This window comes from Pseudochaenichthys georgianus, chromosome 13 (genome assembly GCF_902827115.2).
Source record: "Pseudochaenichthys georgianus chromosome 13, fPseGeo1.2, whole genome shotgun sequence".
Classification (NCBI taxonomy): domain Eukaryota; kingdom Metazoa; phylum Chordata; class Actinopteri; order Perciformes; family Channichthyidae; genus Pseudochaenichthys; species Pseudochaenichthys georgianus.
Genome location: NC_047515.1, coordinates 19,215,259 through 19,240,714, shown reverse-complemented (window position 1 = coordinate 19,240,714; position 25,456 = coordinate 19,215,259). Strand labels below are relative to the sequence as shown.

General features: G+C 42.9%; 1 protein-coding gene across 4 annotated transcripts in view; it reads right to left on the bottom strand.

Annotated features, from left to right (window-relative positions):
• The window catches only part of pitpnm3 (PITPNM family member 3), a 101,459-nt gene that overhangs the window by 29,034 nt on the left and 46,969 nt on the right, over positions 1–25,456 (bottom strand). For all 4 annotated transcript variants that reach the window (XM_034096771.2, XM_034096772.2, XM_071205134.1 and 1 more), the window contains 5 exons: positions 14,642–14,712; positions 14,305–14,525; positions 2,402–2,591; positions 1,041–1,163; positions 161–348 (listed from right to left, as the gene is read on the bottom strand). In XM_034096771.2, the coding sequence (XP_033952662.1) occupies positions 161–348; positions 1,041–1,163; positions 2,402–2,591; positions 14,305–14,525; positions 14,642–14,712 (793 nt within the window). The remainder of the gene's footprint in view (positions 1–160; positions 349–1,040; positions 1,164–2,401; positions 2,592–14,304; positions 14,526–14,641; positions 14,713–25,456) is intronic.

Below are 25,456 nucleotides of genomic sequence, written 5' to 3'. Positions count from 1 at the left end.
TCTACCTGATTAAAAAAAATAAACCATAATTATTTACCTCAAATTTATCAAGAAAAAAGAAACGACTGAATACCTTGTTGATCTTTGATGGTAGACACTTAACTCAAATTCTTCTATATATTGTGCTGTCAAACCTTGTGGTATTTTCATGCTGTCCTACCTGGAGAAAAAGCTGTGCTGGCCTGTGGACGAGGTGTCTCCGTCATACGAGTCGCTCTGCTTGCGGCTGAGTGGCGGCCCGCTTTGGCTGTGCCCTTCGTTTGGGGCGGAGATATCGATGTTGCTCTTACTGAGCCTCTTGCTAGAACTCAGACCCAGGCTAGACTCTCCCAGTAGACCCAAATTATCCTGAGGAAGCAGGAGAGTATGTACATACTGTAAAGCCTATCACACTCGAAGCGATAGTTGCATTAGGAAATTACACAAAAAAACAGATGGGAACTGGAGCTTTTCTTTTAGATATGAGAGGATTTGAATGGCAAAGGGGAGGAGAAGAGATGGATGGCAGAGAGAAAGTGGAGATCCTGCGATGCTTAGCAGGGTGAAAAAGGACATCAAATGACAAGCTGCAAAAATATTAAACTGAAGATGTTAAATGCACACCATAGAAAAAACTACAAATGGTGCCCTGAAAATTTAAGATACATAAAATCAACCTCTGAAAACATTTGTGTGGAGGTTCCATGGTTCAAAATGGTGGACCAGAAGGTATGTGCCATTTACAGAGGCATTGCTACTTGCAGTAGCTTTATGGCACTGCTGTGATGCAGAGAGAGCTGAGCCAGAAGGGAGATCTCTCAATCTACTGATCCATCTTCATTCCAACCCTCACCTATGAAGGATGGGTCATGACCGAAGGAACAAGATGAATACGCGGCCTCAATGGTATCTCTGTTGGTATCTCCGCTACCCAACCCTGTATAAATGATTGACTAAAAAGACTAGTCAAGCTAAAAGACTTGCAAAGCTCGTACAGGCCAGTGCATCACCATTATTATCATCATTATCATCATGTTATAGCTGTAACAGTGAGTTCCTACCTTCAGGCTCTCAGTGCTGTTGTTCTTGCTGCTGTTGTTGGGGCTTCCAGGTCTCTGGTGGTTGCTAAAGCACAAAGCATCGAAGCACAGTACACCTCCCACACAGTCACCCATTAGGCATACCTGTCCGGAAATATATATAATTAGGTGAGCCTCCAAACACTGTATGGTGCACACAGTCAGGGAAAGATTTCAAAGGAAGACAATTGTATAAAAGAAATTGAAAAAAACATTTCTTAACTGGGACAGGTTGAATCATTGTTTACCAAATCCAGACAATATACAACTAGGATACAAATGTGATATTACTTACTAGTATGTTTGTGTTTAAACTTGCAATACATCTTTTGTTTTGTACACACTATCATTCTAGAGTTGTTCATCACAATTCAGCACCATTTATTTTTAATGTTCTGCAGCTGTGAGCAGTCTGTTGCATTTTGGGGGATCATCAGCTCACAAATCAAGCATTTTTTCCTGCCGCATTCCCAACATATTATTCAGAGTGTAATTTACGAGCAGTCATGTGGGAAACGGTTCACATAGCCATAGAAGTTGTAATTCTGAATCAGACATAATGTGATTTTCTGACATCTATAATATCTCACACGGTCCTGGTAGTGTTTTTCTTATCTTCCCTTTCTCCTCACAGGGAATTCATCATTAGTAGGTTTTTTTCCTTAGTTAGTTGAGGTGTTACCATCGTGGATCCATATGACTACTACTGTATCTGAAGCCAATGATTAATTAAAAATCCCAAGTGTAAGAAGGTAAATCCTCACAGATAATTATTGCAAACATAATAACCTTTCAATCAATCTTGGGGAAAATGCTGAAGCAATAAGAAGAAAGGGATTGAATTCAAAAAACGTAATTAGCGAACCAAAAAGTAGGAAAGGGACGATTTATAATATCACATATCAACATCATGTACCACAAACTCTACAGATATTACAAACCTATTGCAACCACAACTTTTGACAATAGCAATAACAAGTGCCGGTGTAATTTCTTTTATAGATATAACCTGTGGGGTTGAACCTCCTGAGAGTCTGTCTCATGAGGAGTGTATTGATCAGTGACTGTAATAACGTGCCTTGTGGTTGGTTGTATGTTCTGTCAGTTATCCCATGATTTTACTGTACTGTAATTGCCTTACATGGAGAGAAAAAGGTTTAATGAATACTTGGCTTAAGAAATTGAGGGTTTGCATTTCAAACAGGCGCTACACCAGCTTCACTATAGCAGCGAATAGAAAAAATTAATTATCTACAGAAAAACAGTAATTATTGTAGACGCGGCCACAGCACTTGACCTGCCTTTTAATGACACTAAGATTAGAGACTAGGGTGAAGACAGACCTGACCCGTGAATCCCTGGCCGTCCTCTGACTGCAAGAAACTGCGGTAGACCTGGTTGGCTCTGGCGATCACGGTTGCCACGGCATCCTGGTAGCGAGGTGAGACGATAGCGAGGAGGGGGAGAGCAGCCAGAGGCAGGTGGTCCACGCTGCTGGACACACAGCTCTCATCATAGCTGTACGGGTTCAGACTGGATGAGAGAAAAAAGGGAAGTAACAGAGATGCAATACAGTGTAACAAATTATAATAGATTGCATCATTTTCCGCTACTTAAGAAAGTCCTTAAGTAGTGTTTCCTTCAACTTTGTAAAAGGCGAGTCATCGGTTTTTAATACACAGTAATGTCCCCTTGACTTTCCTAAATGTATTAATATCTCATCTAATCTGATCATGATGTACTTTATCTAATTCGAGGCAAGGCTGTGTGTTTGTTTGTGTCTGAGAGTGTGTGTGAGTACTCAAGCATGATAAGGATAAGGAGAAGAGGGATATTATCTCGAGGATTGATATAAAAGAAGACATGGTGTCTTTATTGCTGTTAAGACATTCATTGAAAGACAGCAGATGCAAGTCAGGCCCTTCAGACACTTCATGTGACAGCTGGGGGAAAAGTAAAAGATGGCGTTGCCCTGGACTCTCTCCTTGAGCAGACGTGCCACCCCTGTCATCATCCATCAGATACTCTGATTACAGGAAGGAGACCAAACACCACATCAAGGCTGAAATATGTCGGCAGCCATGCACCTCACTGCAGAGAAGGGCACAACCTCTGTACAAGCATAATTCAACACTTTGGAAGGACACATTTGCTCTCCCTGATACCACTAAGATTTTAATATTAATCATTAATGAATCTCTATTCTATCTATTCAATTGAAATATATACTGTATATGTCATATATTTAGCGTGGCTCAACAAATTCAATAGGATTTAGATAATCATTCTTTGGGTAAGCATGATATGACCAAATACTTTTTTAGGAAATCTGTCTCAATATATTCAAACATCTGTCACACTTACTATAAGCCTGAAATCACACCCTCTATATACCAAACCCTTTGAATTTTGATAAGGAGACAGGATACAAACTACACATATTAGTCACACAACCAAGAGAAAAAAACATTGATAGCTTTTCATGGGCATTGGCAATTTGGAATGTGTGAAACAGAATTTCAACACAAAAGTATAACTTATTGTAGCTTATTAGCTATTGCCCAACACCTGGGCCCAGTGGTCTTGTTACAGTTCCTGCACACTTTCCATCTCCAATTCTAAACAAGCCCCAGGTGATACCTCACAGTATGTTAGCCAACAAGATAGATCTCCCAAAATACTCTTGCTATTCTGTTCTGTTTTATTTATTGGTATGCGAGTAACACCAAGCATGCCCATTGCGCTTCTGAGGTGTATGATGATGAAGTCTGTTCATTTTTTTATTTATTTTTTTAAGTTTCTATGGTAACAATATCCCTTGAAAATGACTTGTGGTAGTTGTCAGCAGTTATTGAGTAAATGGTTCTCCAACTCGGGGAATGATTGGCACCGGAGCAACTTAATATTCTTTCACTGATTGTGTCCCACTGTATGTTAGTCAGATTCAGCCAATTACTTGATTGTTTATACTGACTGCATGATTGTGGAAATCTTCTCATTACAGTAAACATAAAAAATAAAACACATTCCAAATCTAATTCATTGTATAAGGCTCGAGTCAAACTGTTTTAAAGTGTGTGCAGTGTTAAATTGTTTCGTTTCTGTTAAGATTTCGGCTTTCATTCATCTGTTTTTTGCTCATAAGACAATAAGATGTATGTAATACAGGTTTTATATGCATTTGATCATCTAAAAAAAACAAAAAACATCTTTGCTGGTATGAATATGTTGCCAATTAGACAACATGGTATATAGACAGATAGATGTATAAATGGATGGCTGGTTTAAAGAATAAGAACAAATAATAAACAGCAAACATACTGTGTGGTCCTTTGTTCAGGAGCAAAGTACTTCTAATCATATAAAAAAAACTCCATTATCATCATCATTTCGTCATCATAATTGTCCAACACCACATGCTCAAAACAGCCACAGACAATCTCGCTGGGATTTCAAAATAACATTCTAGAGGCTCTGTGAAACCTTTCTGGCAGAAAAGAGACAATTGATGTGATTGTTTTGCTTCCAGCAACGACATGTTCACCAGTCGGTCTACCACATGCAGGGGATAAAGCCACCTCCATAATCCACACTGCCAACACAATAGCAGACAATGACAAATCTGTGTTGTAGGGTGATTATTTACATCAGCCATCAGAGTAAATGGATTAAAAAACCCATTCTATTTGATATAAATATGTGAAAATTCAGCTGGAAAGCCATACACAACATTTTATCATTTGAATATGTGTATAATCATGTTTTGTTGGTAAAAGCTACATAAAAACAAAATCACAAAAGACAAATGTAATTTCAACTGTTGACCGGCTCCAAGCAGTTGGGTGCCGAGATGTCACAAAAACAAAGTGTGTCGAAGCTTCCCTTAGGAATAAAGGGAAATTGTTACAAAAACTCCCTTTACATGTATATGCAGTCAGAATGATTTAAAGTGAAATAAGTTGAACTCATTCATTTATATATTCTAAAGTTGCACCTTAGATAAAGTACATATGTGCATAAAGTACATGCTAAATATCACGAGATAAGGCTTTAAGACTAACATATGAAACCTTAAAGATTGTATTTCCCTGCTTTTCAGAGAAGCTTTTATGTTACATCCAGCATCAATTGACTAAAGTAACCTCACACCAGTTCACTTCACATCACTGACATCTATAAATGATCCAAGCTCAGACTCCATGTCATCTGTGTCCTCAGGGCACTGTCTGTTGGCAACCCCAATCCGACTGTTCCCCTGTTCTACAAGCATAATGTTTTTTTGTACTGTCTGTATCTATATGTCGGCATATATCTGTTGCTTTGTTTCTGTGTCCCAACTTAGCTAGAATCTATGTAATGTGATATAGTGAGAAATGTATATAATCAAGGTGTACAAACATTGATTATACTTAAACTAACTCCACATGTTACTGTGATAATTCAACCTTAATTGCAAGAAGAATTACATTGATATAAATAGATAGAATTGTTTACATGGGGTCCGCCTATGTTTTATGGCCTTAATCACATTATAATTATTAAACTTCAATTAACATGTTATAAACTGAATAGAGGCAGGGAAAAGCTGCCAAACAAAACAGCACTCAAACGGCAACCTGTGTGAGGACTCGGTCTGAACACAGCTATCAAGGGCAGTTTTTTAAGGCAGACTACATTTTGAGCCGCTTTCATGCAGATTTGAAAGAGAACAGCGGAAAGAAACCTTTCTATTGTATAATGTGTGACTGAAATAGCACTGCACACAGTTATTTGCATAACAAAGGTGTCACTGCCTCTACGGGAAGTGTGGTTTGAAATATTCAGCTCAGGAAATTCAAGCACAGCGTCATTTTTGCTCCAGGTGGAAGACTTTCTCTACAATAAAGTACCATCAGATCTCCTTAAACTTTAAACCATTTGTTTATCAGGTGCCTGTTTATTAAACTTAAGGAAGTTAAATGGAAATCCCAACATCCCAGCCGAGTGTAGTCCATGCTTTGTAGTCGCAGAGCCTTGATCTTATTAGAGTTGTGTTAACAACTGCTGCTCACACGTGCTCCCAATACACATACTTGCTTACTGAGAACAAAAATAAAAGCCTAAATTAATATTCCAATCACATTTCTACCTCTGAGCAGGTTCACATGACACAGGATGGGAACAGAAGTTTACCACCTGCTGCACTGCTCAACAAATGAGAGGTGAGAAACTCATTATTTCTGTTGCATAATAACTTGATTAAGCAAGCACTTGTTACGAAAGAGCACACAACAGAGGGCACATAAACAATTTGTTTGTGTGTCACAGAAATGAATGTGTGTCGGTTTGTGTGCAAGGCAGTTTAGTGGTGTAACATCCTCTCAACTACAGATTACTTTGTGTTCAGAATCGATGGTCCTTAATTAATTTAAGGCAAACAATTACGTCTTTGTCTATCCAAACAGATGCTTTGAAACAAATACTGTTCGATCAAACAACCCCAATCCCTTCTTCATTTACTGGCTTTAATTAATCTCAATAATGCCAACACTAGTTTCCACTAAAATGATGGTGATTAATAAACTGGGTATCTGCTTTCTGGAACAGATGGTGCTGTATAGTGTAGTTAGGATTTGATAGTATTTGATCAAGAAAAAACGAATTTGTTTGTCACACCACAGAAAAAGACCCACACAGTTTTAATGATCTTTAAAGAAAATGTTTCAAAATGTTCAAACAATAGGAAAATAATTAGCTTCTACAAAGTAATGTTCCTGTGGTCATTTCAAAAGCAGTAAAAGCTGGCATACCCAACTGTTAGATGTACAGAACTTTTCCTCAAGGTTTCATGGTAATGTGATGATGAAGTGATCCATTAACAACAGTGGGAAGAAGATAAGGCTGACTGAGCCGCTTATAACTCCAATCAGCCTCACCTCACGCAGCATAACCTTGATATAGACTCTATTATGCTGCCCCGCTATTCTCTTGGCTCTCGCCATATAATGTCAAACTGTTAAAGGTCCCATGTCATGCTTTTCCGGTTATTGCCCGTCCCCTTGTGTGTTATGAAGCGTTTTATGCATGTAAACGGTCTGCAGAGTCAAAACCCTCAAAGTACACCCTGTAGCGAGTAAACTCTAACACAGAAAATACCTCCCCCAAAAGCCTCGTTGGAGATTTCTCAGTTTCCATTGTTTACTTCCTGCCCCGTGTGACGTGGCTGCACCGTGCTACGTCACTTCTTCTGCTGATTGGTCCAAATTGACCAATCCACGGACTTCCTCACGCACTCAGTGCTGCAGGCAGCTCAGCTGATTTCTCCTCCCTGCTGCAGGCTGATAACAGACTGCAAAATTCTCTCTGCAGACCCATTCTCACATCGTTTATCAACCTTTTTCTTACTCAATATCAAGCCACACTTATTGTTTTTACTTCGGCTGTGACTTTGTGTGTGCTCAGGGTGAGTTTGGCTGTGTATCGCTAAACAAGGAAACAACACCTCCACGGAGCTTAGCGCGATTCACAACGTGAAACAATCGGACGTTGTGAATCGCGCTGAGCTCCGTGGAGGTGTGATTTCCTTGTTTAGCGAACAATAAGTGTGGCTTGATATTGAGTAAGAAAAAGGTTGATAAACGCTGTGAGAATGGGTCTGCAGAGAGAATTTCGCCGCGATCCCAACTGTTATCAGCCTGCAGCAGGGAGGAGAAATCAGCTGAGCTGCCTGCATAGAGTGTGTGTGTGAAGAAGTCCGTGGATTGGTCAATCGGAGCACACTGGGCTCACAGGGAGGAGGGGGGGGGGGGCAAGAGCTGCAACGAGCCGTTTAGTGGAGAGAGTGAATACACGTAGTTTACAGAGATGCTGAATGCGAAACAATGTGAGTTTGGAAAATTGCACAGTATAAATCTATTCTAGTAGACCTCAACAATGGAATTATGATCAGTGGAAATGGCCATGACATGTGACCTTTAAATCTGAAGTCAGATTCCTGCTTAATTACGCTTCCAATATTTTAATGGCTGGCTTAGCACTGCTCTGAGTCTTCTTAATTAGGGATAAGTCCAATAAATAGTAGCGAAACATCCCCTGCTGCCGAAGGCCACATCAATGAGTCTCTATCTCCCTAACCTGAGGTCACTAATGTTGCTCACGGACAAGTGCACGTTCTCCATCCATCTGGTTTCCTTAGTCGAAAAATATCTTGCAAAATGATGCCAAATGTAATGAGAGATGAATCCATTTAATTTCTCCCTCCTATTGCTAACGTGAAGTTTTCAATAGATTTGTTTATTTGTTTATGTTAAACTATGACCAAGGCGGTGTGCTGGCTTTGACAGGAAATCAATTTGGGAGACTTTTTCCTGTTGCTGTTAATTGGACAGGGTTGGATTTTTTTGTGTGTGGGATGTGCGAGCGTATTTATGGACAGCACCCGTCTGTTGTCTTGACACCCAGCTACTTGCCAGTAGTCAAGGTTAGTTCATTAGCAGGCAGAGCTAATAATGAGCGCTTGGATCCACTTTGAGCACAGCAGGCCTTCCACCAACACAGCAACAAGGACGACACAAGCTTAAACAATGTTCATTCTCTATGGGGACATCCTACAGTAAATAAGGAATTATAAAGCACTGTGACAGAAGTCTCCTGTTTGTGTGAAAGTTTGTTTTTGAGGCGCTAAGAGGTTTTGCCACCTCGACTCTGTGGTACGATTTTCTGCCAAGCTGTTACCCAGAATTTGAGTAAATTACCCACACAGCAGTGATTCCTTCCCGTGGGCCAGCCATTCCATTGTTTATGTTGGCAAGCAAATAAATGAGCCTCCGAACACCCACAAGTCTGACTCTGTCATTAGAGAAAACACTGCTGCCCGTTCAAATTGAAGGTGAATAAGTGTTTTTTTCCTGCTGTGTGGGCTGTATGAATGCCTACTAACTGCACATATTTTCATGTGTCACGTTTTAAGGACCTAGAGCCATCTAGGCACAAGTACCTTTTGTTTAATTTCACTGAAGAGAGCTAAAACAAACTTCTCATTGTTTTCAGAGATCAAATAATAATGTACGTATCCACCTCAAAGATCTGGTCAGGCTATAACAGAACAATTACATTATGAGAGAATGTAAAAAAGGATTTATAAAAGTATAAATGAATAAATTCAACGATACAAGAATGCACAAACGGAGAGACCACAATTCTGTTGATAAAATTAGGTACCGTTTAAAGCAAATCATTTCACAGAACAGTCTCGAAAGGGACCCCTTTTTGAGGGAGATCTCAAAGAATCTGTGCAGCAACAAGGAGCATGCTAGTAAAACATATTCCTCTTTAATAACATAGACAATAACCGGATGTTTATAGCATACCATTGCTTTTTACATATTGTGTTCCGCTCGACATGCAAATAATTGGGTTGCAAGGGTTGAATCAGATTGATATGACTCCGGTTCCTGGGCGACAGTGCTGTGCGTCCTCTGATCAACACTGATAATGTAAAAAAAAAAATCGTGCTCACGAGATACTAACCCGTTATCCCGACTTTTATTTTTTTCTCTCTTTTTTTATTTTTTTCGATGTCCCTTTAGGGGCTCCGTAAAAATAACCTCCTGTAGGAAAGAAAGTGTAAATATAACAATTCAAAACAGCATAAATACTGTGGAATTATTACACATTGGGCAACCTGTTTCTGGTTGTTTCTTTATTTTTCCATTGAAATTGTATATTTAATTCTCCTTAATTTACAATTGTATTTGTTCAATAATGTATTTCCTAATTACACAGTTTTGTTCCTTTGCGAGATAGCATTTCGATATGAATTAGTCTCTTTTAAATGTAATGTGTGCACATGCAAGAGCAGGCTGCAATAATGCAGTAAGGCAGCGATGCTCCACTCCAGTGGGAAGTTGTTGTTTTTAATATTTCATCTCAGGGTGTGGTGAAAGCTAAGCAGGCGTCAAGCTGTCGAAAAGAACTCAAATCTCTTTACACTTGTCCTGCTTCCAGTCACTGCCTCGCTCCTGCTAATGTCAGCCAAACGCATTCTCCCAGCTACGGTGATTAGTGACAATTCAGACAATAACATCCTTAGCATATAATTGGAGAGCAGCGAAAACTAAGTGACGCTGTCAAAGATAAAACTGGTGACCAGTGGGACATGTGGCATTAAATGTGAAATGAAATCATTAGTTACGCCTAAGCGACTCTCTGCACAGGCAGCAGACAGGACTAAAAAAAGAGCAAACGCATGAACACAGACACATTATAACCCTCTGCCTCTCAAATAAATCTTCTAGCAAGGAAAAGGACCTGTGAGTTGTAATGAAGATAATGCTGTATGACTTTTAATAAGGGGAGAATCATCTCCTGACTGCTGTTCATCACTGAGGAACGGCCATCCACAATTAACTACCACTCCTAAATTGATGCCACATGTGAAACCTGATTATAAAAGAACAGTAGCTTAATAGAAAAGGCAAGGCAAGGCAAGGCAAGGCAAGGCAAGGCAAGGCAAGGCAAGGCAAGGCAAGGCAAGGCAAGGCAAGGCAAGTTTATTTATATAGCACCTTTCAGCACCAGGCAATTCAAGGTGCTTTACAAAAATGAAAGACATTCAGACAAAGGCATTTAAAAACAGTAAAAGATAATAAAATAAACATTAAAAGAAAAACAAAAAAATGAAAGACATTAAGAAAATGGCATTTAAAATCAGTCATTAAAAAGAAAAGCTAATAAAATAAACATTAAAAGATCAAAGTTACAGTGCAGTCTAAGATATGAATAGTTCAATTATTTCGGTTCTTGATTTTAAATGTATTCACAGAACCTCCCTTTGGAAATCTGAATATTTCCGTCCCGATTGTTAATTTAGACTGATTGTTTTCACCATGTTTTGCTCGCATTGCATCCACAATCGAACCCTCAGGAGGGTGTACTAGCCCCCTACTCTGCTTTGCGTTCCATAACAAAGTCTTTAAGTGTTACCTGAACACCCCGTGTTACCAGAACACTATTTTTCACCCGTCGGTGCTGTGATACTTGTTCCTCAGTACAACTCACCTAAAAACTGATCGTAAACCCTGGCTACGATGGATATCCCAAATATCCTACTTTCGAGCAGTCCCCCTCATAAATGTCATGGAGTTTCAGACGGTTAATTACGTTTAAATTTAAAACATTAAAAGAAAAAATACATGGATCAAAGTTACAGTGCAGTCTAAGATATGAATAGTTCAATTAAAAGCAGTGACAAAAAGAAAAGTCTTCAGCCTGGATTTAAAAGTAGTAAGAGTTGCAGCGGACCTGCAGGTTTCTGGGAGTTGGTTCCAGATATTTGGAGCATAATACCTGAACGCTGCTTCTCCATGTTTAGTTCTGACTCTGGGGACAGAAAGCTGACCAGTCCCTGAAGACCTGAGAGATCTGGATGGTTCATAATTTAGCAGGAGGTCAGAAATGTAATTTGGGCCTAAACCATTCAGTGCTTTATAAACCAGCAGCAGTATTTTGAAATCTATTCTTTGACACACAGGAAGCCAGTGTAAAGAGTTCAGAACAGGAGTGATGTGATCCACTTTCTTAGTGTTAGTGAGGACTCGAGCAGCGGCGTTGTGAATCAGCTGCAGCTTCCTAATAGATTTTTTAGTGAGACCTGTGAAGACACCATTGCAGTAGTCCAGTCTACTGAAGATAAAAGCATGGACAAGTTTTTCCAAATCCTGCTGTGACATTAGTCTTTTAATCCTAGATATATTCTTTAGGTGATAGTAGGCTGATTTAGTAACTGTTTTAATGTGACTGTTGAAACTCAGGTCAGAGTCCATGACTACACCTAGATTTCTGGCTTTATCTGTTGTTTTGAACATTGCAGACTGAAGCTCAGCGCTAACTTTTATACATTCTGACTTTGCTCCAAAAACCATTACCTCAGTTTTATCTTTGTTTAATTGGAGAAAGATTCCTTAAATAACCTCCTGTAACATTAAAGTCCTCAACAGTCAGACCATAACTGCTCTATAGCAACTGTGTCCGTCTGTCAAGCTAGTAAGAATGTCGGTTGAATACAAAAACACAAAATAAAAACAAATTCAGGGAAGTGGTTGGAAGCGGTTGACCCAGGTTAACTAACATAATTATTATCAATTATAGTATTTTATACATCTTGAGAAGATTGGATCACGCTCTGATGTAAAAATAAACATTTTCACAGCAGACCTTTAAATATTTGGTATGAAAAGCCCAGGTTTTACAAATAAGACTAACTCTGTTACACAGTACAATTGCCCCATTAAGTCATGACAGCATGACAGAAATTACCAATTTCCACCTTATTAACATCTGTGCTGTTCTCCAACACACTACCTTCTTGTTGTGTTTTGGAAATGTTTTCAGATTTTCTTATTGTTGATATGATTATTATCTTATGTTCATGTGTTTTTTTCCTTGACCCTGAGAGGATTCTTTAAACTCCCTCAAGATTCTTTAAACTCCCTCAAAGAGCAACGCTTTTTCACCAGATCTCTCCTTGAAATGAAAAATGACTTGGCGTGTTTCTGGCTCATCTTCTGGGAGAAGTTGAAAAGGCATTAATACATCCATCTATCTCTACAAGCTTTGTACAACTTAACTCTAAGTCTAATTTTGTCATTACTTACAGGGTCTGGCAGCTGATAATGGCTGCTTATGTGACACTGAAATTCGCCATCTTTCTCCCTGTTACTTTAAAGTGTCAGAAAGGAAGCACTTCAGCAAACTCAGCAGCTGAAGGTTAATTATGTGTCACTCATAGTCCATCCATGTGTTTGTTTTAATTCATTAAATGGAATGTGTTAGATAAAATATCACTCGTCACCGGCTTGAGTTTCAATATCAGGATACATGTATTTATTATCCTTGCAAGAATGGAAGTAGTCATCACATACAGAGCATATGATACAACTAGTTCCAGAACAGTGTCCTTCAGATGCCTGATACAAGACAGGGTGTTACACAGTCACAAGATACATGTATACCGGTTCAAAGCAGTATTCTGGCATTAGTTCAGATTAGCTAAGGCCTGTATAAGCAATAAACATGACAGTCATATACCTATCTCCCTAGAGGCTGTGTCATCATGTGTAATCGTTGGAACATAGCTATGTTCAACACAGTGTCTCATAAGCTTCTTCTGGTAATCATACATCCGGTTACGTACACAGTTACAGTTAGGCCTTTGTTATCATGCTACTCTGATATTGAAAGAGTACATTCAGTATTTTCCCAACAGAATGGAAATAATTCCTCTGGCATTTTTCATGTTAAGATTCAGCAGTACCACCTACCCATATTTGCATGCAGCAATGGAAAAGTATGATTGATGCAATCAGCTTTGAGATCTGGCTCAGGGAAACAAATATACAGATGGGTGACAACTTAAAGGAAATAACCATTATCCATCTTATTCGTAGGTTGCGTTCCAATTGTCAGTTAACCCTAGGAAAGTTTCTAACTGAGTGAAATGACCCGGAAGTACCCAAGTGGCAACCGAGATAATGAATTCTCGAGATGATAGGAAAGAAGCTTTGGAACTTCCTTTATAACCTCCTTTAGCTTAGTAAACACTGGACCTTTCTTTACGAAAGGAAAGGAGAAAATGCTGCCCCAAAAGTGTAAGTGCAGTCGGATTCTCTGAAGCCCGGTCGTCTATTCCTAAATCCTTTTGAAACTATTCCTTAACACCGTGACGTTTCTCACAGAGGTCAATAAATAGTGGTTAGGAAAAGAGGATAGGTGCGTTCTTTTGTGCAATTTGACCGAAACCCTAGTCCCATTATACCTTGTGAGAATGATGCACTTCCAATTATTCCTTTACTAAATGTGTGTCTATGAGGGCAACAGGTGCTTCCTTTTCCTGAAACTTTTTGGGAAATAAATGAAATGCGAACACTACCTGTCACACTTCAAATGGGATAATGTGATCCTCCTTCTACAAAGGGATTGGGTTGGGGGGCTAAGCTACAAATAAAGCGGATAAAGTGTATTAAAGCAGCTTTAATGCTAGCTGTATAGATTATTGAAACCTTTAGAATTACACTAGAGGGATCTTCATGATTCTTTTATAATACAATGTTAACAATTATGAAAAAGACAGATCTAGGAGTGTGAGTGTGAAGCAAATTAAGGTTAACGAAAGCCTTTAAAACCACATATCGATTTTATCCATGTGAGACGCTTGTAAACGCAGGTGTGAGGGGCTAATGAGACCCCCTGTTAAGCTAACAGCACTCACTTGGACACCAGGGAGAAGGCCTCGGCGCAGACAGCGGGACATGGCACCAGCTTTATCTTCACGTGTTCTGCGGCAGCCTGGAAATGTCCCCGTGTTACCTTCTCCAGCACGGAGGTCAGGGTGTCCACATCTCCAGACTTTGAGCTCGGGTCTCCACCTGCTGTGTCCAAAATGTTCCCCCCATGCACCACTAGCAGCAGCACATGCGTCTTGCATTTTCTCTGCAAAAGGGTTCAGGTTGTAAAAAGGAAATACATAGGAAGATAAAAGAAGGAGTGTTACATACAAGCAGAACTGTGGGTATTTGTATAGGGTCTGGGCTTCATAATGATCCTACCTCGATATCCTCCAATCCATCAATGCTGCTCTGAGGGGCACAGCGAGGACCTCCCAGCTGGTAGAGACCCTCTGCATTAGATGAGAATCAGGAAATGTCAGGAAGGAAGGAAAGAGGGCAGAATAAAGAGAGAGAAAAGGGGAAAAGAAAGCGTCACTGCAGGAGCCACTTCAGCCAGATGCACCAGTATCAGAATCATAAATGGATATTGATCAGTAAATATGGTCAATATAACTAATGGCTCTTCATCTCTCTTCATTCCTACTCCAAACTGGGTGATGGGTCTATGTGCCCTTAGGCTTAAATGGCATAAAAATGTGATTCAGAAGTCAATACAGGGTTTTGGCTTCTCAGGCAGAAACAACAATGGACTTCTTTTCTAAAGACTAAGGATGAGAAAGATTGTTTCGACTAGAAGCATCTCTCGCTTACTCTCTCTCTCTATGGTGCAGTATTTCATGGGAATCTGGCCAAACTGATTACCCTCTCCGGAAGCCCCTCCATACTGTCATATTATTCCTGAGCTCTCTCCTGTCTCTCTTTCTATTTCTTTCTCCAGGCTCAAGTTGTTGTTTATTTGGCTTCCTCGTCTGGGGCCGACTGTCATGGGAGGATCTCACAGGCTCACACACTGTCATCTCCCTTCTACTCCGTTTCCTAGCCCACAGCTCTGCCTCCTCCATCAGCCTGCTTGTCTAGAACAGCTCAGCATGCACAAGCGACTTCAGCACACTGCACTATTTTGGTCGCAAAGTAACAGAAAATCAATGGAAGCAGGTTTTCTTTCTTCTGAAAGAGCAAGTTAGGGCACACAAATTCCGCCAAATGTCGTGTAAAGTATTTAAGAGTGGAAACTGTGTTGTGGGTTTTCACAGTGAGCTAAAAAACTAGTTTGAAAAGAAAGTGGGGGTTGTTATATGTTTACTGTGATTTTGAAAAACAAAGACACTGTTGGACAAGCTGGTTGCCCTCTGATTACAGGAAATATGATATGTCTAACACCATATTGTTTATATTGATAATCATTCCACAACTATGTACGGTACTAGAAGGTTTTCATAATCAATTCCCACAAATGTTAATCAGAGGCTTCCTGTAGAATTCAGCTAAAATTAAAAGGCAAAAATGATTTTCAAAGAAGAGCCAAACCTTCAGTTTCTTTGTAACAGAAAATCAATGGAAGCAGGTTTTCTTTCTTCTGAAAGAGCAAGTTAGGGCACACAAATTCCGCCAAATGTCGTGTAAAGTATTTAAGAGTGGAAACTGTGTTGTGGGTTTTCACAGTGAGCTGAAAAACTAGTTTGAAAAGAAAGTGGGGGTTGTTATATGTTTACTGTGATTTTGAAAAACAAAGACACTGTTGTTTTATATTGAGCAGCAACAATTATAACAATAATTGTAGATTATAATGTGTGAAAAATAACTATATATCAGCTTTTGGGGACACCAAACTATTTTAGCGACATCCAGCGTAGTGAAGATTTCTGAAACTCTAAGGAGCATAATATTTAAGGATCATAAATCAGTTGTACCTTTCACTTTAAAGTAATCATCACATTAAGGGCTATACAAATATATTCATATTTAATCACTGAATACACAAGAAACTATGAGAATTATATAATAAAGAAGACACTGCCAATTTGAAGATCCCTTAATCTTAATAAAATTCACTAGAACATGTTCTGTCTGCATTCAGCAGATTAGAGGAAGTGGCAGAGCTTCGCTCACCTCATCATTTGTGTGAGTAGCACACATGGGCTTCTAGTGGATCCAACGATAGATAAGACATTTCTCTGATATTGGAGGTATCCGACAAAATCTGTTGCCTAGGCTCAGTACAATAAACCAGCTTCCTGCAGTTTCAATGCCGGTAGAACAACTATTCTAACAATCCATAAGATCATTTTTTATTTTCATTTCATGTGCTTTCCCTAAGATGCTAATTCCTGACAGTCAATACCGTCCACCAGGTGCCTTGGGGGACTTCTTGGAGGAATTAGATAATCTCCTCTCACACACCCCTGAAACTGGCCCTCCCGCTGTACTTCTCGGAGACTTCAATCTCCAGACAGGGAAGATAGACGAACTAACATCTCTGTTAACCGCCTTTGCTTTCTCACTGTCTCCTTCCCCACCAACTCATAAAGCTGGCAATGTCCTTGATCTCATTTTCTCAAGGAACTGCACTACTTCTAACCTCTCTGTCAACCCGCTCCACACATTCGATCACTTCTTCATTTCATTCTCTCTACCCCTTTCCAAACATAACAAACTAATCTCTTCTCATCCTGCACCTGTCCGCCGTAACCTTCATTCCCTCTCCCCCTCTACCTTTGCCTCATCGGTGCTCTCAGCCCTCCCTTCCTCTGACTCGTTCCAACTCCTACCTCCAAACTCTGCTGCAGAAACTCTCCTTTCTACTCTCTCATCCTCTCTGGACTCTCTCTGTCCTCTCACATCTCGGCAGGCTCGTCAGTCCCCTCCGGCTCCCTGGCTAAATGACGCACTGCGTGCTAATAGAACCGTCCTTCGGGCAGCAGAGCGGAAACGGTGGAGATCCAAACACCATGACCACCTCCTAACCTAATCAGGCTCTCCTCTCCTCTTTCTCTGCTTCGATCTCTCAGGCAAAAAGCACTTTCTTTCAAGATAAGATCCAATCTTCCTATTCCAATCCCAAAAAACTATTTTCCATCCTCTCCTCCCTCTTGGACCCCCCCAAAGCCCCTTCCCCCTCCTCCCTTCTGTCAAGCGACTTTGTTAACCACTTTGAAAAAAAGGTTGATGATATTCGCTCTTCTTTTTCTGACTCACCTCTACTCACCACTGGATCACCAGACCCTCCTTTCACCCACACACTGACCTCCTTTTCCCCTCTCTCGCCAAGTGAGGTTCTTACCCTCATTACCTCTGCCCGCCCTACCACCTGTCCTCTGGACCCTATCCCTTCAAACCTCTTTCAGACTATCGCTCCTGATATTCTACCGTTTCTCACCCATTTCATCAACACTTCTCTAACTTCTGGTCACTTTCCAAACAGTCTCAAGGAGGCAAGAGTAAACCCTCTCCTAAAGAAACCCACTCTCAACCCGTCTGATTGTTATAAACTACAGGCCTGTCTCTCTACTCCCGTTCCTGTCTAAAACACTTGAACGTGCTGTCTTTAAACAACTCTCCTGTTATCTCCATCAGAACAACCTTCTGGATCCGCACCAGTCTGGTTTCAAGGCAGGTCACTCCACAGAAACTGCCCTCCTTGCTGTCACTGAGGAACTGCACACTGCTAAAGCAGCCTCCCTCTCCTCTGTCATCATCCTTTTGGACCTGTCTGCTGCATTCGACACGGTGAACCATCAGATCCTCCTTCGCACTATGCAAGAACTTGGAGTTTCAGGCTCTGCACTTTCCCTCATCACCTCATACCTCAAAGACCGCACCTACAGGGTTACTTGGAGAGGGTCGGAGTCCGACCCTTGTCAATTAACTACAGGGGTCCCTCAGGGCTCTGTTCTTGGTCCCCTCCTCTTCTCCTTGTACACAAACTCGCTCGGATCTGTCATTAGCCCGCATGGTTTTTCATACCACTGCTACGCTGACGACACCCAATTAATCCTGTCCTTTCCCCGCTCAGAGACCCAGGTCGTCACACGCATCTCTGCTTGTCTAGCTGACATCTCTCAGTGGATGTCTGCTCATCACCTCAAGCTCAACCTTGACAAGACTGAACTGCTTTTCCTTCCAGGAAAAGATTGTCCCACTCTTGACCTAACAATCAACATCGGCACCTCTGTTGTTTCCCCGACTCAGACTGCAAGGAATCTGGGTGTGATCCTAGATAACAAACTGTCCTTCACTGCAAACATAGCTGCTACAACCCGCTGCAGCAGATACACGCTTTACAACATCAGGAGGATGCGTCCCCAGCTGACACAGAAAGCGACGCAGGTTCTGGTCCAGGCTCTCGTCACCTCACGCCTAGACTACTGCAACTCCCTCCTGGCTGGTCTACCTGCATGTGCCATCCGACCTCTGCAGCTCATCCAGAATGCAGCGGCTTGTCTGGTCTTCAACCTTCCTAAATTCTCCCACACCATGCCGCTCCTCCGCTCCCTCCACTGGCTTCCGGTAACTGCTAGAATCCACTTCAAGACAATGGTACTTGCGTACCATGCTGCGAATGGATCTGGCCCTTCCTACATCCAGGACATGGTTAAACCGTACACCCCAACACGTGCACTCCGCTCTGCATCAACCAAACAGCTTGCTGCACCCTCGCTGCGAAGGGGACCCACGTTCCCATCAGCAAAACACGTGGGTTTGCTATCCTGGCTCCAAAATGGTGGAATGAGCTCGCCATTGACATCAGGACAGCAGAAAGCTTACACACCTTCCGGCGCAGACTGAAAACTCATCTCTTTCGACTCCACTTCGAGCAATAGAACTATTAACAAAGCACTTATATACTAATAAAGGACTGGCTTACCTAAAGCCAGTTGAGTAGCACTTGAAATGTTTTTGCTCTATGAAACCTGATGTACTTATATGATTCTGTTTTCTTCAAGTTTGTATTTTGTTGGTCGAACGCACTTATTGTAAGTCGCTTTGGATAAAAGCGTCAGCTAAATTCAATGTAATGTAATGTAATACGTGCTTAATGAAGCTTAGTGGTAGTTAGCAGCTGTTTATCAGCCCCCATTCTCTTCTAATAATTGACCTTACCTAGAGAGCACCCTTTTGGAAAGGCAACAATGGCGCAGTTCAGCAGCCTCATGGCCATTTCCAGTGGCTCAAAGCCCAGAGAGGCACACACTCACTGCAGGTATACAAAGTGCATCTGTTATGTACTGCAGTCTAAAATATTTGTAAGCTTATCTATGAGAGAGAAAGAGAACATTGGAGGGGTTGTGAAGATGAAAAGGCTCTACAGGGAAGTAGGAGAGTTGAATAAGAGAGGATGACATTGATTTATTGATCCAAGTCTGTTAGTTTACTCTTGTAATTCTGTCTGTGCAACTATGATACACAATGTAATCTCCCCCATCAAACCAAGGGTTGTCTTTTTGCAGCATGCCAAGTTTTTATTATGTGTTTCTTCTCAGATTTTGACCACATATATCTTTACATTATGGCATGGAGTATCTTTATGGAAATGACCTGCTGTGGTCATAAGTTGGAGCACCTCTTGACCTCTATGCCAATCATTTAATTTACATGACTGTTATGCCCCACCCTTTGGCAACTTTAGGAAGCAACTTTCTCAACTGTCCACCCAACCAAAATAAATCACAGAAGAAACCTCTCAATGTCCAGATCATAAGCACTCGTTTGACAAGTCTCTGAAAAACATCACTTCACTGAGCATGTAATTTGCACTCCAGTCAAGAACATAACAAAAGATGCTAAGAGCACCCAGCACTGCAACCATGACTCCTCTTCAAGGCTCAATGTGAAGCGGCTGATGTATTATCCTCATAACTTTATCAGCAACATAAAGTGCATGCTAGAAACACACAGTGTCCACGGATGTAAGGAATGGATGCAACCGATCTTCATGGATGGAAGAAAAGCAATCTATTTTTGTAACAACAAATTCTGGAATTCTTTCCTTTTTTTGAGAAAGGTCCCCAGTCCCCGAGCACATGTTGATTGCATGGGTTACAGAACCATAAGAGTTTCTATAGTTAAGATATATGTAAATAATTGACCTGGTAAGATGATAGACATTTTAAAAAGGGAGGTGAAGAAGTCATGTATCACTTGAATGGAAAGTGTGTCATGTTAAGTAGCACAAGGTTAGGGATCTCATTTGGAGGTGCGCTGCCTCCTGACTGGCTAAACATCCCCCTCTGACCCCTGGCACGGTGCAGGCATGCTAACACACTCAGCCATCTGCTCACTGCTGCTGGAATCAGGGTCTGTTGTGTTGCCCTACTGCGAAAAGACCCCAGGAGACGCCACCAGCTCCACTGCATGACAAACCTGCCGACACACACATGCACACAGCACAACTCACTCATAGACATTTATACATTCAGTGAAACGCACACACAGTCTATCCCTAACAGATCCCAGCTGCGCACTGTCTACATGCTGCTGTACTGCAAGATATCCTCCTACACACACACTCAACAAATCCTTCTAAAACAGTTTGTATCTTACGAAAAGTAAACATTATTACGGTGGCCCTGAAGTGCAAGACACCACAGCATTTCAGAAAACACCACAGCATTTCACAAAACACTACAGCATTTCACAAAACACCACAGCATTTCACAAAACACTACAGCATTTCACAAAACACTACAGCATTTCACAAAACACCACAGCATTTCAGAAAACACCACAGCATTTCAGAAAACACCACAGCATTTCACATTGGACGGAAAGGGTATTCCTTTAGGGAGAACACTTCTTGTTTGTGATTGGACAGAGCCAGCCAGAGAAGCACTGCTGTGATTGGTTGTTTTTGCTGCCAGTCAAGAAATGACGCTTCGTGATTGGTCAACACCCGACAGCCAAATATGTCCCAACCATGGTCCCACAACGTATGATCCCATTCCCAACACATCAGCCGTTAGCACACACTCAGAGCTCACAGCTCCTCATATCTGTTCAGAAACTGGACAAAAGTTAAACATGTACAAACCACAGACTGTCTATGTCATGGCGAATACAGTCGCTGCTTTATTTATGTCTGTATGACGTTGTTGTGAGTGTGGACGGAGCAGCTACAGGTTAGTTTAGCCTGATGGATCCGATTCAGAAAACACGCATTTTAAAAGCTTTTCGCCTGCCTGTCTGCCTGACTTGTCAAAGCGTTAATTCATGGTTTTTACTAACTGTTATCAGTATGTAGTTACTTCGGCATCACTTTGAAACGTGTATTACAATTAAATCACGGTCAAATATGTTCATTTTGTTGTAGGATTTACATGGAGATACGCCCCGTCCCCTCTCCAGCGCCTCTTGTTTGAATGACAGCATTGACAGGAGCAAACACAGCTGACAGCCGCGGTGAAACTCGAGCGATTAGAGCGATGCGAATATTGGGTGGTCTACCATAGTATTTACATGGAGATAAGCCCCTTAAAAACCATGAGTTAATAAAGCATTAATTATGTGTTTACTCCTGTCATTCAAACAAGACGCTGGAGAGGGGGCGGGCCGGATCTCCATGTAAATCCTATCGGAATCGAATCCATCAGGCTAAACTAACCTGTAGCTGCTCCGTCCACACTCACAACGTCATACAGACATAAATAAAGCAACGACTGTATTCGCCATGACATAGACAGTCTGTGGTTTGTACATGTTTAACTTTTGTCCAGTTTCTGAACAGATATGAGGAGCTGTGAGCTCTGAGTGTGTGCTAACAGCTAACGGCTGATGTGTTGGGCTAATCACGAAGCGTCATTTCTTGACTGGCAGCAAAAACAACCAATCACAGCAGTGCTTCTCTGGCTGGCTCTGTCCAATCACAAACAAGAAGTGTTCTCCCTAAAGGAATACCCTTTCCGTCCAATGTGAAATGCTGTGGTGTTTTGTGAAATGCTGTGGTGTTTTCTGAAATGCTGCGGTGTTTTCTGAAATGCTGCGGTGTCTTGCACTTCAGGGCCACCGTACATTATTGTACGTTGTTGTTACGGTAGAGCGAAGGAAGCAGGTAGGACCCAAATGCAGATTAAAGTGAAAAGAATTCCTTTATTTCAAGGCTATATATATATATATATATATATATATATATATATATATATATATACATACACACACACACACACATATACATATACATATACAGGCAGAACAGAACACTCACCGAGGACAAGCCAAATCACAAGACGAACCAACACTCAACACTGGGAGACAGGGGAATTTAAACACAGGGTAACTAGACACAGGTGGGACCAATCAGGGGTGGGGCTGACACTGAAGAGCACAGGAGACACACAAGGAGTGACAGGTGAAAACAATCAGGAAATTAGACACACCAGGGAAACTAACGACAGGAGGAAAAACAACTGAACTGACCGCCCAGGGGCACGGCAGAGGACCAGGAAGGGGTCTCGGGCGGACGGCCCGGGGGCAAGGCAGAGGACCAGGAAGGGGTCTCGGGCAGACGGCCCGGGGGTAAGGCAGAGTCCAAAAAGTGGGATTCGGGCGGATGGCCCGGGGGCAAGGCAGAGGACCAGGAACGGGTCTCGGGCGGACGGCCCGGGGGTAAGGTAGAAGCCGAGAAGGTGGACTCGGGCGGACGGCCCGGGGGCAAGACAGAGTCCAAGGTGGGGGTTATGGAGGGGCGAAGGCCACCGCAGCCGGGAAAGTCAGGGGGCCGGGCTCGAGGGCAAAGGCTGTGACTCTCAGGGGCCCGGGATCGAGGGTGAAGGCCGTGGCTCTCAGGGCACCGGGATTGAGGGTGAAGACTCCGGCTCTCAGAGGGCCGGGCTCGAGGGCGAAGACCGGACAGCTCCGGAGGCCGGGCAGGAACCGGTGTCGACCGGACCGGATCCGGAGGCCGGGCAGGAAAGCGCTGATGGGACAGCTCCGGAGACCGGGCAGGACCCGGTGTCAGCCGGACAGAAACCGGAGCCGGTCGGACAGGCTTCGGCAGGATCCCCCACGGAAGTAGACCAGGAGTTGGCAGGAACCCCGGCGAGACAGGTGATGGACATGGGGCTGGCAAGGCCCCCGGTAGAACCTCCAACGGCACGGGATATAGGGTTGGCAGGACCCCCGGCAGGGGAGCAGACAGCGGGACCTCCAACGATACCGGACCTAGGGTTGGCAGGACCCCCGGCAGGGGAGTGGACGGCAGGACCTCCAACGATACCGGACCTAGGGTTGGCAGGACCCCCGGCAGAAGAGTAGTCTGCGGGACCTCCAACGGGACAGGACATAGGGTTGGCAGGACCCCCGGCAGGGGAGTGGACGGCAGGACCTCCAACGAGAAAGGAGAAGGAGCTGGCAGGCCCCCCGGCAGGAGAGTAGACGGCGGGACCTCCAACGGGACAGGACATGGAGCTGGCAGGACCCCCGGCAGGAGAGTAGACGGCGGGACCTCCAACGGGACAGGACAAAGGGTTGGCAGGACCCCCGGCAGGAGAGTAGTCGGCGGGGCCTCCAACGGGACAGACATACGATTGGCAGGACCTCCGGCAGAGGAGTAGTCGATGGAGCCCCCAACGGGACCCGAGAGGAGACTCGAGAGGAGAACCAAGGGGGAACTCGAGAGGAGACTCGAGAGGGGAACCAAGGAGGAACTCGAGAGGGACTCGAGAGGAGACTTGAGAGGGGAACTAGAGAGGGGACTAGAGGAGGGACTAGAGAAGGGAACTCGAGAGGGGACTCGCAAGGGGAACTAGAGGAGGGACGAGAAGAGGGACGAGAGGAGGGACTAAAGGAGGGACTAGAGCAGGGACTAAAGGAGGGACCTCGAGAGGGGACTCGAGGGGGGACTCGAGGAGTGACTAGAGGAGGGACTAGAGATGGGACTAGAGATGGGAACTCGCGAGGGGACCAAGAGGAGGGACGAGAGGAGGGACTAGAGGAGGGACTAGAGGAGGGACTAGAGGAGGGACTAGAGGAGGGACTAGAGGAGGGACTAGAGGAGGGACTAGAGAGGGGACTCGAGAGGGGACTCGAGAGGGGACTGGAGAGGGGACTCGAGAGGAAACTTGAGATGGGACTGTGGCAGCTGGAGCCGGAAACCTGGCTGTAAGGTCCGGAGCGGAAGCCTGGACCCTGGCTGTGTAAGCCAGGTAATCCAGTATGGACGCAAAGCTGCGTGGGCCGGTACTGGAGCATGGAGGCATGGCTGCTAGCTTGGCTTTGCGCCTCCTTCTCTTAGCAGCCGCCTGTGGCATCAAAAAAGCTGAATCCGCTGGGTCCATCTTTGGTTGGTTCGTAATGTTACGGTAGAGCGAAGGAAGCAGGTAGGACCCAAATGCAGATTAAAGTGAAAAGAATTCCTTTATTTCAAGGCTATATATATATATATATACAGGCAGAACAGAACACTCACCGAGGACAAGACGAACCAACACTCAACACTGGGAGACAGGGGAATTTAAACACAGGGTAACTAGACACAGGTGGGAACAATCAGGGGTGGGGCTGACACTGAAGAGCACAGGAGACACACAAGGAGTGACAGGTGAAAACAATCAGGAAATTAGACACACCAGGGAAACTAACGACAGGAGGAAAAACACAGGGAAAAGGACCAGACAATATACCAAGAGGAAAACATGACGGGGAGAACAGCAAAACACCCAAACCAAGACATAGAAAACGTGACATAACACAATAATCGTAACAGTTGTCCTATACATTTCCAGCAAGACGAGTGAGCAGGGCGCCAACGTAACCCCCTGTATCTTAAATAAGTAAATGTTGACTCGGACAGAGCTCTCCACGGAGGGGAACGTTTTTGTTTTACCATCTATCCATTCAGACTTCCTCCCTGAGACGCTCTTTAAACTACGCCCCCTTACTTGTTTAAAGGCAGCTATGCAAGTCCTACATATATGAATATATGAAAATGAGTGCCAACTTTTCGTAGATTTAAGTATTGTGAATGAGAACAGCTAGACACACACAAATACAGCCGGTGTAAGTTTGGCAAGAGAGGCTCATTCAGTGCCTGTACCAAGGGGCATGCTGATCTTATATTCACCAAGCACCCTGGAATAAACATGTTGACAAATGTACCCTGAAATGTCATGTGAATAATTGATAACTGGTTGCTGCCCAAAACACTTAAGCTGGAGGTAAAAAACTAAATGTGAGAAAATAAAGACAGCAAGAAAAGTTCAA